The following is a 16,902-nucleotide window of genomic DNA, read 5'->3' as shown; positions in this document are numbered from 1 at the left end:
CTGTTCTTGTAAAATAGAACTACTACTTCCGGGAAGCCGAGCCAGCGGTGCGTGACGCAGTGTGTTTGAAGAGCCGCTATTTCCTGGTTGAACAGTCAGCCATTTTGGGTTTCAAACGAGGAGCCTCTGGTCTGAGGGAGTAGCTAGCCGGATAGTTACTTTTTTTAATCGGAGGAGATTGACTGTTTCTACTTCGTTTAAGCCGACCGAAGTGTTATTTAAGAAGAGGAGTTACTTCACAGTATCTAATCCACGATGAATCCTGAATAGTAAGTGCATTAATCACGGAATAGCCTGCTAGGTCTTACCAAGCTAGCGTTAGCAAATTTTTCATCAGTGGTCAGGTTTGACAGGTAGCCAGGTTAACTATCTACTACTGTAGTTCTCTGTCAGCAGAGGCGACTTGCTTGGCTGTGTCAGAATGAGACATTTTAGCTTGGCATTAGTCTTATTAGTAGTTATATTATTGCTTTTATACCTGGGGACGTTTACATTTAGTTTTCATTAATAACTAGCAATCGCTTATTAGCCGTTTGGGTTGACTAGCCGTTTAACCCCGGTAACTGTTGATTTGTCTACCCACTGTAGTTATATTTTACTGTATCCAGGTTAGTAATGTATCCAGCTAACTGTTACATTTACAGTGGAATATGTGACAGTGTAGCTGAGGTGTTACCATTTAGTTCAATATGTAACGCTGGATAGCTGTTGTTAAGGTAATCAATTAACTCTTTATTTGAGGGTGGTTTATTATAATAAATAGCACGTAAAGAGACTAGAGTCACATTAACAATGAGAGATTTTTCTGTTTCCACACTTTCACTGAGTAACTTTGTCAGTTCTGGTAACCAAATGTTTCACACTATCCAGCTGGATATTCACTTTTTGTAACCCTCGGCATACAGGATTCATATAGGTTATGTTATAGGTTAACTAAATGTAAACTTCTAGAGTTAAAGATTGGCTATATGTTTCACACTTGGTCCAATTGTTTACTGAAGCCAGACAACAGTGTATGTAGATCTTATTCAGGATTTTGTAGCTTATTACATTTCTCTACACTTTTATTACCATCTAAACCTACATGATCATGCAATTAGGTCAGTTTAAAAAAACAAAACAAAAAGATCCTTATCCTTTCTTTCTTTTTGTGATTATTGACGCACCAAAATGATTGTTTTAATCGATCAGTAAATAGTAATTATTGTTGACCAAATACCTTGTTTGTCAACATCATGTATATATTGGTGTGTGGAAATAAAATGCAAATCTAAATCTGTTAATGGTTCAACCACATTTGTTATATTTCAGATATGATCTGGTCCTACATTAGCACTTAAATAAACAGAAATGAAAAGAATAGATGCTGTGCATGTGTTACTTGGTTGGCCATAGACCACAGATCAGCCTCATAGTGCTTCATGCTTTGGTTCATTATTCTTAGACAGACAGTGCTGCCATGACCACTGTCACACCTTTGCCTAGGTATTGTTCTCACTGTTTGTGAAGCCATCAGTCTTTCATAGGGCTTAGACAAAAACTGCAGGTTTAGGAACGGAAGCCACCCTTCCTCTGCTCAGCTGTGTGTTAGTCATGTGCAGATCACATGCCAGATGACATGGCTCTTATGAACTTTTATGCTAAATCCTGAACAACTGGAAAGACACTTGCCTTTGGGATGTATTGCCTACAGTTTACATTGTACCACTTTTTCTTAATATCATACAAATGAAAGGTTTATGAGGGTGGGTTTTGCTTGTATTGCCAATGCCTTCTTCTCTCTTAGTTCTTTTGATGTTTTTTTGAAAAGGCATGTTTTCCATAAAGAGTACAGTAGATGTTAATCAGGATTGTGTAGCCTATATATTTTTCTTTCCTTATATTAATATGTAAACCACACAGCCCAATAAAGCGAGTTTACAAGGATCAATCTAAATTAATGCTGCTCTATTTTGTTTAGGGAGTAGGGATGCATCGAAATTCAATGCTACTATTTCATATCAGCAGACATTGTGCCAGTGCAGTATGTTTACAAAAATTTTCACATAAGATGCAGCGTTCATATGACTAAACCAGAAAGACAAATCAATTACTTCTATGAGAATTGCTGTTGTACATCATTGAAAGAGCAGATTTACTAAATGGAAGAGCTTTTAAGAGGTAGTATTGAACATAATTTTTTTTGTGGATTTGCTGCGTTATGATGTGAAGATTTAAAAAAAAAAAAGAAGAAGAAGGGGGAAGAAAGAAAACATTTTATTTTTGGGAAAAGTACCTAAAATATGCTGACACATTTTGTTCTGGATGTCTGTGTAGAACACAGCAGCAGTTATTGTCAGCTGTCGTCAGCCTAATGAGGAGAGTATGACTCAAATTTATTGCAGTGAGACTGGGTGAGAACGTACAAGGCCCCTCAGCTGAACCAATGAAATAAACTGAATCAGGAGGATAAGCAGACACAAATATACATACTTTACTTAGCTTTGTTGGGACTCTGAAAACAGGATTTCCAAATATCCACCCCTCGTCAAACATCAAACATTCTACAACCTCACCTGAGTTTTCATAGACATTGACCACGTTTCGTATACCTCGCAGTGCTTTTCTAAATACAGGTGTGTATGCCTTGTGTCTGTCACAAAGCAGTTTATAACCAAACATACAAACCCCCTACATGAGAGCAGGTTGTTGGAGCACATGTATGCAGGCGTTGTACAGCAGCATGTACGTAATGTATTTTGTTGTGTGCACAAAATAATAAGTTATTATTACTTTGATGAAATACTTTTAGTCTGCAAGGTTGTGCTCACCACGTAAAAAGAATGGTAGTTGTATAAACAGGGAATAAAGTGACCAAAAAAATAATATATTGAAGAAGCCAGTTTATGTAAACATAAACAATTGGGAACATTTTGGAGTTAAATATTTGGATTACTGTCAAAAATGTAAAAAAAAGCATGTGTGTATATATACAGATTGTAATGATCAATATGGTTTGATTTGTATGTATATTACATACTCTGTCAGAAATGAAGGTGGTCACATCAGGGTTTATGATCTGTTTACAGGAAGCATAGTTAGGTTGGTGTTTTCATTTATCATTTATCTTGAGACGCACACGTTTTTAATATTAGGAGAAGACTCACCAACATGTACCTTTTGCCAGAATCCATTATCTTTGAAACATGTTTTATTAGACTGTATTTGTCTTAACCCCTTGAGAAACCTTTTTTATTCAGTCAACAGTCTGGAAGAAATTTTTTAACAAAGTCAAACCTAATGCAATTTTAGAGTTTTTAAGAAAAATAGATCTTAAAAACCTTATATAGAGTCCTTTAGACATTTCTCTTCATGAAAATAGCCATAGAAGCTGGCATGGTGTTAAAACACAAACAAACAGACAACATTTATCTTGAAGGAAGTGATGTTTGAGGACTGTGTAATCGAGTGCTTTAGTAAACCTTAACCTTACCTCAGAATTTCCTTTTGATTTGCCTGTTTGAGCCTCATTTGAATTATTTTCAATAGCAATCGCACAGGAACCTTAATTTATATATCTTGTACAGAAACTGAGCATGCTTCTCCTCATACAGTTTCATCTCTCTCTGTTGTCTCATGAATACAAAACAGAGTGGAAGCCGGCCAAGCGCTCTACATCAAACACGGGAATGCAGATCCTTACTCTGAAATTGAACATGTGGCTCAGCCAATTATGTTTGCCTTGTCAGTCAGTTGGAAATGGAAACACTGAAGAAATGTTTAGGGGCTTGAACACAGCAAGTTAAATTCCCCCTCTGAGGAACCCTTAATCTGCTTACTCAAGTTTTCCTAGCATCAAGCTCCACAAGCACAGAACCAGCCATTGTACCGCTTTATAAGTCACTATACTTGCTATCATATAATGTCATACACTAATGTCACGCTTCAGTGTTTCTCTGAAGAGTCTTAAGTTTATTGTTTAGATTTCTCTACAGATTTATTTTTCAAACCTGCCCATCACTGGTGTGTGGTTAAAATGTACTTATTCAGTTCACACACTAGTGAAGTGGTTCCCAGTCCTAATCCCTTTCCTAAGAATCTATTGATCTGTTTTCCCTGTTCATGCCTCTAATACAAAAGTTCCTGTATGAGCTAAGTCAGGTCAGATCAGGAAATATGCAGGGACCAACCTCTGGTCAAGGAAGCCAGAATCTAAATAGTATTCATTGTTCCCCATTTTGTACTAAATTGGCAAGTGTTAAATCTGATAATTGGCTACAATTAGAACTGGTACTGTGTAATAATTTTAAGCAGCATTAAAATACGAGGAATTCAAAACCCTAGGCTAGTAACCCTAGTGAGCTTCATCTCATCTGAAATCATAGTGGGGCATATTTGACCTACTCGTGAAGTTGTGGATTCACTGGGTGGCTGTATTATTCCTGCATCTCAAAGCCAGAAGCAAGACTCTGTGTTCAAGAATTTGTCCCTTTATTTATTTATTTATTTTTTATTTTTTTAAACCTGTGAAGTTACCTTCTTATTTTGACAGATCCAGACATTCTACTTAAAATAACAATACATTAGTCATGTAAAATATTTGAGTTGATAATGTTGATACTGTGATGTAATCATTACAGCTCTAATATACTGTATTAAACCCCTCCTGCTGTTTGTTTAATTGACGAAGACTAGTGTAGCTGACACAGAGTTTCAGACAGAGGCATGTTAATCAAGCCTGCCTATAACAATATAAAGGCCACACCCAGACAAGTTCTCAGATATGTCTAATCAGTTAATTCAGCTGGTGTTCTGACAGTGTTAACAATTTTTATATCATATATATATATATAAAAAATATTCCCTGAGATGTTAACTACACTTGCAAAGTGTCCTGCCACAAGTCTCTAACATTACCTCTTATTACATCCTGCCAAAGAAGAATTAATATGAGATGTGCAGCGTTTTCGTAACTTAATCTCATGTAGCTGTAGCTCAAATATATCATAATATCTCAATGCCTCAGTGTCTAATTCTTTTTGTTGCTCTCTTTTCCACAGTGACTATTTATTCAAGCTGCTCTTGATTGGGGACTCCGGTGTTGGAAAGTCTTGTCTTCTCCTCCGATTTGCAGTAAGTGCTTACATCCAGTTCAGATGTAAAACAGAAGTTGATGTGTCTTGAGTTTGACGTGTGTTCACTGTATACGGTGTTATTCACATTACGAGCCTTGTTGTTCAGTTCCAGTTTTTGCTGAGATCAAATTGTTCAGTCTTGATGGTTCTCACTGGTGTTTGTAGGTGTCATTAATGTTAACAGGCATCTGACTAAAAGCCCCACATGAGCACAATTTTTAAAATTAGTAATGGCATGGTGCTTATTTCTCTCTCCCAAATCATATTTGGGAGACTATTCTCATGAATGAAGAAGCTGGCATTTCACCAGTTCATGATTAGGGTGAGACGATTAAAAAAAAAAAAAAAAAGCCCAGATGCATATCTTTTGCTATCTTTGCAACTATAACTGGCGTTCGTCCCATTTTAGCAGCAGCTGACACATTGCTGATGTTGGGTGATAAAGACAGCCACATGCATATGCACAGTGAAGTGTAATTTGGGAAGCATTGCATAAATCCCTATTCAACTACAAGCATGATGAGACATACTAGTATGTGATCGTGGACCACATAACCAGTTTGTTTAGACATACGACCTAAATATGATTTTTATTTATTTATTTTTAACCTCATGGGGCACTGTTTATTGATGTCAAAAAAAAAGAACCTGGACAAAAGCAGCATGGCAGTAGGTTTTGGTGGCGAGTCTTTGGTCCTGGAGCGATGTGGACATGTCCTGTCTCCTTTCTTTTTTCCAGAGTTTTTGTCAATTTTGTTTATACCAAATATGTTCAGAACAATGACTTGATATTAACATCTTATGTTATATTATATTAAACTTTTACCCTGCCCTACTAAATGTAGGCATACCAGCTTACTTGAAATGTGACTATGCAGGCAAATGTGATTACAGTCTGAACAAACTCTGTCAAGATGTCTTGCTATGTGGGGGGGGGGGGGGTAGATTTCAGCTACTTTTTTGTGTTCTCACAGCTTATCAAACTGTCACTTTTAGACAAAAAAACTTTGAAATGTAATATGCTTTGATTCCTAATAGTCATCATAATTTTTTATTTTTTATTTTTTTTGTTACAATTATTTTTTTCAGGATGACACATACACAGAAAGCTACATTAGCACTATCGGTGTGGACTTCAAAATAAGAACTATAGAATTAGATGGAAAGACTATCAAACTTCAAATCGTAAGTCTCCCTCAGATCACCTTCATATTGACATGGTTTAAGATTTTTAAATCGAACTTTTATTAATCATATATTTTTACATGTTTACATGTTGGGGTAGACAAAATAATGCAGAATATTTTATGCAGAAGAGCTTTGATCTCAGTTGTCTTTGAGTCCTGTGATGTATGGATTTTAAATACCCAACCTTTTAAGGGGTCTGAATTCTTGTTATTCATAATGGGCTTTTTTTTAAATTTTCTATCCACACTTTACAGTGGGACACAGCAGGGCAGGAGAGGTTTCGCACAATCACATCGAGCTACTACAGAGGAGCACATGGCATTATTGTAGTCTACGATGTTACAGACCAGGTAAGACTGCCGGATACTGTAGCTGTTTTCTGAAGCCTCACCATGTTTATGATAAGACTGTAAGTTGATACTAGGTGGCCTCCTCACAATGCTGATCTCGCAGTTTTTTCTTTTTTTTTTTTTCTTCTTCTTTCTTTTTTTGTCCGAAGGAGTCCTTCAATAATGTTAAACAGTGGCTACAGGAGATAGATCGCTATGCCAGTGAAAACGTAAACAAGTTATTGGTGGGCAACAAGTGTGACTTAACAACAAAAAAAGTGGTGGACTACACAACGGCAAAGGTAAACATGCTTTTTTTAATCAATTTTTTCATTTCTAACATTTCTGCAGATAAAAAGTATATTCCCTTCATTGAGTAAGAAAAAAAAATCATTGCTGACTTGTATGTAACCCTATGAATGACACCACCTTGTCATTATTTATTTTCATATAACAGCACGTCCCAGCAGTGTTTTATTCTTTATTAAACATTTGTTGATTCAAGAATCTGTTACCGTGTACGAACTCAAAGACCTTTGTCTTTCTCCAGGAATTTGCTGACTCCCTTGGAATCCCTTTCCTGGAAACTAGCGCTAAGAACGCCACCAATGTGGAGCAGGCCTTCATGACCATGGCTGCTGAGATCAAGAAGCGAATGGGACCTGGAGCAACAACTGGAGGCACGGAGAAGTCCAACGTGAAGATTCAGAGCACTCCAGTGAAACCTGCGCCTGGGGGCTGCTGCTGAGGGCGCCATGCTCCTCTACCAAAAAGTCCCAGAATCCCAAGCAACAATGTCCAACAAAACCAGAGAAACAGAACTAGACCACTTATTTCCACAGAGACAAGGGTGAGATCAAGAGACAGGAAACAACTTAAGTTGCCTAAATTGTACTGTATGTAGCCGCACTACCAACAAAACAATAGAAGTATCTACAACCTTACCGGGTCCCCCCCCTTTAAACATGTTAACAGGTCAGATATTTGGTAATGGTCTGGGGCTGCATTGATCCACCCCTTTCCCTGACCCCCACCAAAAAAAAAAACCCCAGACAGATTCCATTTTCACACAACTGTGTGTCTGTGTGCAGGTTTCTAAGGAATATTGTGTGTATTTCTCACTGCATTTCACTGCATTCCTACTGCAGGGCTACTGTGGTCAAAATACAATGACTCCTTTTTTTTTTCTCTCCTTTTGGTTTCTTTTATTTTCTGTGTTGATTATTTTTCTGTTAATATCAGCATGTGTAGGTTTTTGTCCCCATATACGGTGATATGCCAATCTGCATTTTAACCAACTGCACAACAGTGGCTGTCCAATATCAAAAAGTCTAGTGAAATATATGTACATATACATTATGTGTATATATATGTAAGATCGAATTGCCAGTTCTGTAGAAATGAAGACATTATCGAAGTAGTTTTACTTTTAAAACTTTTGTATTTACTTTGTGGCTGCAGACTTGTACTTTTGTTGCGCTACATGTAACATCTAACAAACAAGTAAAAATAAATATTGTACCACCACACTGTACAATATCAGATATGTTTGCAATTCTTGATAGAACATGTATAGACCATGTATGCGTTTTGGTTATTTATTCAACATTCATATGGGAAAAGAAACTATTCCTAATGTAATCTAAAATCAGTTTCAAGTTAGCCGTTACCTGTGGACTATCTTGCAAGTGGCCCAACTGCATATAAAACACTATGTTCTCATTTTTCATAATAAAGACAACTGAAGTCCGCTTTGAACAAGCGTGTTAACAGTATGGCATATAGTTTGTGTTGCCTGATGCCCAAGTATAAATTTTTGACCTTGCTAGACCTTGGCTATTATGCAGTGCGTTATCCGTTGGATACCTGCCTCCACGATTATCCAGTGTTCCCTCTCAAAACTATGAACCGGATTGTTTTGCTTATTATTAGAGACAGTATCTCAGGTACTCTTTAAGAATGGCATGTATGCACCAAACAAGATGTGGTACTTTTTAAACAGTTTCATTGTATTCAAAACAATTAAAATTTAAAACATTAAAATCCATGCACTGCCTTACAACTGAACATGATTTTAAAAAGTAGGGGGAAAAAATATCAGTTATCTAGGTGTATTCAAATAATTCTATATATACACAAGACCTCATTTAAAGGCACAAGCTAAAAAAAAAAACAAACACTTATTTATAGAACACGGTACAGAAAAATGGGTTGTACAAAGTTTATTGTTGATAGAAAACTGCAACAAAGACAATTCTTACTTAGTCTATAATCCAAAAATAGTTGGATTCTTTATTTGAACATGGAGTGCCTGTAATACCATACATAATATTTAGGTTCATTGTGGATTATTGTATATTATTTAGTCCATGGTGCTTAAAAAGGCACACACTTGTGCTGCCTGGATAGCAGTGTACTGTGTGCCTTTCTGCTCACTGAGAAATTAAAGCTGCAGGGCTGCTATTGAGGACCAGTGAGCTTTATTAAAACTTAATGAATAGCCATAAAAACCTGAGCTCCTGATGTGTACCAGGACAGAAAAGCACTTCACTGTAACATAAAGTGTTGAAAAATAATACTATTATGATGATGAGTGACCGTTTTAGTAATATAAGAGCAGTATACAGTACATGTAACTGAACGAAGCAAATGTGCAAAATTAAAAGTGCATCTGTGGTAATAGTTGAGATACAATACAAGTGTGCTTAAAGTACTGTATAACATGAAAGCGCTTCAAAGTAAACATTTAAAAGTGTAACGTACAAACATAACCATAAATGTAATTATGGCAAGATGTGAGAAAAATACAGATCATTTATATTAACCATAAATGTACAATAACTGCACAGTGTTAAATACCTCAACCATTCAGAGTTACTGCTTTGCTTCAGATTTTTTTGTTCTGCTGCAGCACCTGTACATAAAAGTCCTGAAAGACATCTAATTGAGGACACAGGTACACTGATCTCTACTGATCCTGACTGCTGAATGACGTCTCTTCTGTTGGGAAAGAGAATGAAGGTTTATAGTACAATATCCCACTAAACGTAGGCCACAAGCTGTCTACAATGGCAGCCATTTAAATGTAAATCAATACCCAATAAACAGCTAGTATACAAACAGACATTTTATAATTGCCTCAACATATAGTACAATATAAATGTTCTGAGATATCTGAACACATTCTTCAGTGATTCATCAAGGCAACCATGGAAACATTTAACAAACATGTAAACATCTGAGCTCAGGTTTGTCTAACAAAAGTTTAAGTGATCATTGCTTACCCGTGTCGTCCTGAGAGTTTGGTTCAGTGAGACAGTCCATGGTAGATAGGATCGAGGAGAAGAGGTACTCTGAATGAGTCTCCAACGCATACGACTGCCTTTCTATCAACGTCAGTGTATCCTTCAGAACTGGATACCCATGGGAGTAAGAGAATATATGACGACAAAGTTATTATTTAAACAGAGTGATAGGTGGCTATACTGTAATAACATAGGATGTTGGTTTTTATATATGTACATATTTGCAATGCAAGGCTACCACAGTTTGTTGGTGATATGAAATGTCAAGGAAATGGAACAAAAACAGTACTGCCTTTATATGACATAAAGGCAGTACTGTTTTTGTTCCATTTCCTTGACATTGTGTGCGTGATCTGATTCTGAAGCTGGATTGCTGTCACACATGACTGTGGTATTGGGTTACAGTGTACTATTTGTTCACAACTGCAGTGCTATAACCGTATGCCACACACAGGAAAAATGAGGCAGTGCTTTTGCAAAGTAAACAAGAAAGTGATTAAACTGCACTTTGATCCTTTTGAAGGTTCAGTAACAGAATACAAAAAGTTCTGGGACTTGAGAGGGGATCTAGAGGCATTACTTCCGTTTGAGAACGTTCAGGACATTTTTAAGACAGTGTCCACCAGGGGGTGCTATTAACAAACAAAAAGACTTGTTTGTTACAACACTGGGACTGTACAGCCTATGAATACCAATTAAATATTTCAATTAGAAAATATGCTAATAATCAGCAGCCTCAGGGGACACATTAGTCATGGCACCTTGCCCATTAATATTTTACGTTTAATAATGTTATCTCATTGCTGAGATATTGCACTAGTATGATAATTCGATATGTAAATTTTAAACAGACCACAGATTTATACATGTCCAGATTCACTTAAAAAAAATCACTGGATAAATTAGCTAGTTTTCTATGCAAGAAATTGCAAAATAATTTTTATCATATATCTTTGTTTACTAAAGTGAGTAATGTAAGTAGGGTCATATTCAAAAGTCACTTATGTTTAAAAGTCGTTTACAAAGTCATAATATAATACAGACTTGTTTTAGAAAAAAAATTATCAAAAAAACATGACTCATGAAAAAGACCCTTAAAATGTTTTAAAAATCAGAGTATTGTCTATCTAGGGCTGTGCTGTTAACATGACACAATATACACATTTTATCCATCTCTGAGCAAACAAATAAACCTATAGAAATAAACATAGGGTGACAGATGTAAACTGTAAAAGTGTCATATTTGGCAACTTAAATTCTGTTAAAAAAAAAAAAGTGTAATAAATTAGAAGGAACAGACATAAAACATGTAATTACATATCTAATTAGCCTTGTAATACATACGAGTAAAAATGAATATTAATAGAATATTATGTCACTATCAGAGATTATATCTATCATAGAGACTCACAGGGAGAAGCTGAGTTCATACAGCACAAAAGCATCTCTCCAGTCTGAAGGACAGATGCAGTAAGTGGCCTGTGGTCTTGGACTTCCTCCTGAAAACTCTGGAAATAATAAACTGATTGATTCATTGATTTGTTGATAGTAAAATAACTTGTATGACATGTTTGCAATAAATCAGACAATGACATCTTAGTATCTTATATACAATTCATCATACTGACCTTATAGTCAGCCAGAGAGGCTTTAACACTCTCAATGTCCACTGAAGGAGGGGAAAGGACGTCTATCTTCTCCACCACCTTGTGCAACCAGTGGATCAGTTTTTCTAAATTTGAGCAGAAAGTCTGACAAGAAAGTTACATTATTTACATTAGCTTCCACATCACTGGCAGTTCATTCAGTCCAACACAAAGTTTCAACTCACTTGTAAGTACCGCAAGAGGGATTCTTGTGTCTCTTCCGCTACCTCGTCAGACTCTGTCTTCCTCTTAAACTCATACAAAGACATTCCACTCAGCTCATCCACAATGGCTTCCACATCCCTCAGGTTCTGGTTCAGGTCCCTCAGATCCCCCACATCTCTGGTTATCTGCATTCTACTATCAACTCTCTTCATCTGCTCTGTGAGAGGAAATTCTTCAGCAGACCCTTGCACACAAGAGACCTCAGCTGCCTGTTTCTCCATTTGTACTGATGAAGACCTAACAGAGGCACTCTCCCTCTGCAGAGACTCCCAGTTGGTGGTGACTGGCTGACTTATCTGTGCTGTGATGTCATTTAGTTTCTGAGAAAGATCCTGGATCTCCAGTAGCTGTTCAGGCAACTGGAGAAACTCTTCATCCCACTCGCCAAGTGACCCCAGACGGGGTAAGATGCTTGTGGACCTGATAAAGGTTGGAGCAGACCTGGATGTGGAAAAGATGCCAAATTTCTTATAGTGAAAGCTGTCTTTCCCATCACAATCCATACTTTCCAATGATAAACCCACCTGCTCCAATGAGGAATTAAGGCTTCTAGACACCCCAATGTCAGATGACTTGGAATGTGCCAGTTTCCTCAGATTCGGATTTTGAAATCCAAATGTTTGAGTAGACACTGGACCAGATCTACTCTGCCTCATTCCAGAAACAGGCTGTTCCAAAAAAGAAAGACTAGACGAGCTGAGAAAACTGTCCACTTCAATGCCAGAGTCTTGTAAAGGTTGATCAGTTCCCGACCTGTGTTCGCTTGAACTCCAGGTATTGGTCATGTTGGGCCTTAGAGGGTATGTATAATCTAAGAGGTTCTCATACTCCTTGTCAGGGTCCCAGCTGGGAGACTTGCGGTCTGGAGAAGGTGGTAAGGTACTGGGGATAGCACAGGCCCAGTAAGTGGTTTGATAGTGGGACAGTTGTTTAGGTTCAGACGAGTAGCTCTTGTTGTCACTTAGTGAGAAGCCAGTGTTAATCTGAGAGTCTCTCTCTTGCTTAAATGCTCTTGTCCTTTGGGAGGTATGGGTTTGGGAAGTGTATGAATGAGGAAAAATTCTCTGGGTGGAAGTCCAATTAGGGCTTAATGGAACTGTAAGGCTCAAATCATCTAAAGGGGAAATAGAATGGCTCCTACTTTCAACTTTGCTTGCTGAAGGAACAGGGCTGAAATTAGGTTCCTCATGAGAAGAACATAGCCTAAGCTCTGACAAATTCAAGGAAGCACAAAGGTCTTCTCTGGTTGCTGAAAGAGAAGAAGCAATGATCTGGGGAACACTTGTGCTATCCAACATGTTAGAATCTGTCCTTCCATCTTGTGTTTGACAATTTGCCACATTGCTCATGTGAAGCTGTGAAATGAAATAAAATAAGGTTTTAATATGTTGCCATATATATGAAACTATCATTTATACAAAATTCCTATAGCACTACGCTATAAAAATGTATGCATGAATATGTAAATTTTTTCTGCAGGTTTAATCACAAGGTTTATCTACAATCATGCAAATACCAAGTTTCAAATTCCTAGATAATGTACCTAATCAGATCTAAATCCTCAGCAACTTATTAATGAAAGGTACAAGCATTAGTACCTTACTAAATGAAATTTATAACCATTATCAACTTACCCTTTCTGAGTATTCATGTGTGAGAGGATTCTTCAGGATTGAAATCTGGTGCTCTGTTGAAATCAGTGGCTTTCGAGCAGTATACAAGCTCCTGCTTGTCATGTACCTAGAAGTAGGTGCCATGGTAACAATTTTTTTGCTAGCACTACTCTCTCTGTTGAAGTCCTTAGAGTCCAGGCCATGCAGTGACCTTGATCTGTCACTGGCTTCCTGTGTGAGGTGTCTCAAGTAGCCACTGCGAATAAACGCGGGGATCCTGCTTTTACGCCTCCCATAGTTCCTCTGCTCCATCTGAGATAAAGCTCAGTCAATTCCGAGAGCCATAGGAGCACACCGAAAGCCAATAATGCCCCATCTGTCCTCAGCAGGACAGATGAACTGTCAAAATAAGGTGAACAAAAGTAAGGCGTCAACATCACCTGTAAGATAACTATATGCTTCAAAAAGTACCATTACGAAGAAGCACACAGTAAAGTTATAAATTCACAGGACATTGCATGTAAAAAGAAAAACGCATTTAGTTAAATGTAATGATGCGGCTGCTACTTGATACGGCTCAGGAAACTCATCGAGAACACATGCTCAGGCTTGCCTGCTACTCAAGATTAAATCTGCTCTTTGTACACTGGCACAATCTGCCAAGAATGTTCCAGGAAACCAAAGCAAAAGACAATATAAAGAGAAAGTCTGAAAATGAATATAAACAAAAAAAATAGAAAACAAACAACATTTCACCCAGAAGCAATCAGATGCGTGTATCCACACTCTAAGTACTGCATACATCTATCTCCATCAAATCCAACTGCAGTGCATTTTTATCATGAATTGAATTAAACCTCTGTAGCAGATAGAAATGCTTGTGGAAGACTACTCTTGCCATTTTCCCATTCATTTCAGGTACTTCTGGTTTCCATGGTGAATGTTAGAGGATGGCTTGTCTAAAAAGCAACTCACATGTTGAGTCCAACACATTGCTTAAAAGTACAATGTACATCGATTCTAAAACCTCAGTGTGTTTTTCAAGACCCAGGGCTGCCAAAAGACAAAGGGAAACTGGCATTACTGGCATACAGTACGTATGTTTAAATGTGTCCATTTTGGACAAAAGACGTTTGGGGGTCAGTCTGCTATAAAATCATGTGTCAGATATATTGTAGCAGTCGCACACAGAGTAGCATCGCTGCCTCACATCTCCAAGGTACTCAGTTCAATCCTGAGTTACAGGTATCTGTGTGGAGTTTCTGTGCATGTTCTGACCATGTCCGTGTTGCATTTCTCTGTGTTCTCTGGTTTCCTCCCACCTCGCAAAAAAAGGTGGTACATGGATTGTGGCTATGCTAAATCGCCTAGGTGTGAATGAGCATGTGAATGAGCATGTGAACGTGTGTCCCCCATCCCAGCTTTGTGCACAGTGTTCCTGAGACAGGCTCCGGTTCCACTATAACCCTGACAAGGATAAAATGGTTGAAGAAGATGAATGAATAAATGAATGAATGAATAGATATTTGGTCAAACTGAAAATGGTCTACATGTAAGTCAAAGAGTGAACTGCTGATTTGGCTGTAAGTTAGGCTGTGCTAACGCTACTGATATTTGAAGGCTTGGCATTGTAACTACAGTGGAAATATAAATGTGAAACTTTAAAACACACCTATTATGGTTTTGAAACGTGCCTAATTTTGTTTTAGCGGTCTCATACAATAGATTTACATGCATCCAAGGTCAAATAATACTTTAATGTGCTCATAATTTAAACTGCAGCATTACCTTTTTTCCCAGTGTCACAAACGACTCGTTAAATGATCTGTTCTAAAGGATTCATTCTAAAATCCTCATTTCAGAGCATACTCTGCTCTGATTGGTCAGATGTCCCAGTCTGTTGTGATTGATCTACCGCTGTCAGCGAGCAGCCAATGAAGACCAGAAGCGTGGCTTTTTGTTACAAACCTACGTAGGTTAATACAGGAAGTAAGTCCGGAATTACTAACGACTCATTTCAGATGTTCAGAATCGGTTCCTTCTTTAGGGAGTCAATAACTCCGTTTGTCGTACACTTTGATTTTGAAAAAAAAAAACTTTGCAGATGTTTTTACATTCACAAACAGCTCTATAACACACTACATGAAAGGTAATATTTGAAAAACTGAACCAAAATGGAGAGCAGCGAAAATACAGCAAAATCCCCAGTGCTGCATTAGCTCTTACAAGTGTATTCAAGTGTGTTCTCTTGGACTTAATTCAACACTTTGATTTTGGAGTGCATAAATCAGTGCATTTAATGGTTAACCCAATGGTTTATAAACTGACCAATCAAAGCCTTTTTTTTTTTTAATCAGTATTTAAGATAATTGAATTTGGTCAGTATACAGTACATGACCTGCCTTTATGGCAAGCTAGGCTATATTCCTGAGGTTGCAACAGACCCAGCAGTTTGCATAGGGTAGTTTGGAAACTTTTAAATGTTTAATCTATCACATTCATCATTTAGACCTGAAGCAAGCTTAAACAAACAGCATAGAGAAGCGGCAGGTCAGAAAGGTCAGAAAAGACTAATAATAGCTCTCGAGCTACTCTAGTATGCCCTAAATAGATGGAGCTGATGAAACAGAAAGGTAGTTTCACTGTAGGCATTATCTGTAAAGGACAAATGACTAAAGGGTTAACAAAGGAACGTCTTCTGTCACACATAACAGAGAATAGCTGTCATTTGTCAACACAGTTATTTGTAAACTATCGAGTTATTGGTGCCGACGACTGACATCTATATATAGCGTAATTTGTAATGAGAGTTAATGAGTGTAAATGTTATACCGCTTCTGATCATCACAAAAAGACAATCTTCGATGTTAGCAGGCAGCCATTTTATGTAGGCTAATAATACAGTGTAAATACCTTTTTTCCCCCAGATGTAGCGTAGAAGGAGTTTTAAAAGCTCAGTGTATATTAAATTCACACGCATATAGTGCGTAGTGAAATGTTCAGCAGTGAAAATACAGTTCAGCCCGGTAGTAAAACGGTTCCTATTAAAGGCAAGCGGGAAAAGCGGAAGAGCCCGAGGCAGCCAGCCAATAGAAACATCAGCCTTCTTCTCCACTGGCCGGACATAGCAGAGGAAACGCTGAGGTTCCTCTTTTCTTCTTTTGTATTTTTATTTACTTTTATGTGTTTATGTAGTCGGCAAATATGCTATAATAACAACAACAACAACAACAACAATAATAATAATAATAATAATAATAATAATAATAATAATTATTATTATTATTATTATTATTATACTACCAATATGCCAGTCACGTGCAGTGGCCTGCATAAAACATACCATGTAAGAACACTGAGAAAGTCTGAATTTTAATATAAATGAACATTAAAAAACATGTTGAAAATCATAAAATAAATAACGTTTTACCAGGCTATACTGTACACTAGGCTACTAAACTGTAGGCTACTAAATCTTTATC

The 16,902-nt window shown here is 37.3% G+C and overlaps 2 protein-coding genes across 3 annotated transcripts; one reads left to right on the top strand and one right to left on the bottom strand.

Moving 5' to 3' along the window:
* The first annotated feature begins 107 nt into the window (after positions 1–107).
* rab1ab (RAB1A, member RAS oncogene family b) lies at positions 108–8,170 on the top strand. The gene is made up of 6 exons (XM_053621598.1): positions 108–269; positions 5,040–5,112; positions 6,204–6,299; positions 6,557–6,652; positions 6,802–6,933; positions 7,182–8,170. The coding sequence occupies exons 1-6, from the start codon at positions 256–258 to the stop codon at positions 7,377–7,379; spliced, it is 609 nt and encodes a 202-aa protein (XP_053477573.1). The 5' UTR covers positions 108–255; the 3' UTR covers positions 7,380–8,170.
* A 668-nt stretch (positions 8,171–8,838) lies between these two features.
* cep68 (centrosomal protein 68) lies at positions 8,839–16,567 on the bottom strand. Of its 2 annotated transcripts, XM_053621587.1 has the most exons (7): positions 16,334–16,567; positions 13,442–13,819; positions 11,768–13,162; positions 11,565–11,687; positions 11,348–11,444; positions 9,916–10,044; positions 8,839–9,631 (listed from the first exon to the last, which is right to left on the bottom strand). In XM_053621587.1, exons 2-7 carry the CDS (start codon positions 13,730–13,732, stop codon positions 9,600–9,602), a joined length of 2,067 nt encoding a protein of 688 aa, XP_053477562.1. In that variant the 5' UTR covers positions 13,733–13,819; positions 16,334–16,567; the 3' UTR covers positions 8,839–9,599. The 2 variants fall into 2 exon arrangements, with proteins under 2 accessions (XP_053477562.1, XP_053477564.1); XM_053621589.1 differs by lacking the exon at positions 16,334–16,567 and having other exon boundaries at positions 13,442–14,395.
* Positions 16,568–16,902: the final 335 nt, after the last annotated feature.

This window comes from Ictalurus furcatus, chromosome 3 (genome assembly GCF_023375685.1).
Source record: "Ictalurus furcatus strain D&B chromosome 3, Billie_1.0, whole genome shotgun sequence".
Lineage (NCBI taxonomy): Eukaryota > Metazoa > Chordata > Actinopteri > Siluriformes > Ictaluridae > Ictalurus > Ictalurus furcatus.
The sequence above is the reverse complement of the archived record's forward strand: the minus strand, read 5'-3'. Positions and strand labels throughout refer to the sequence as shown.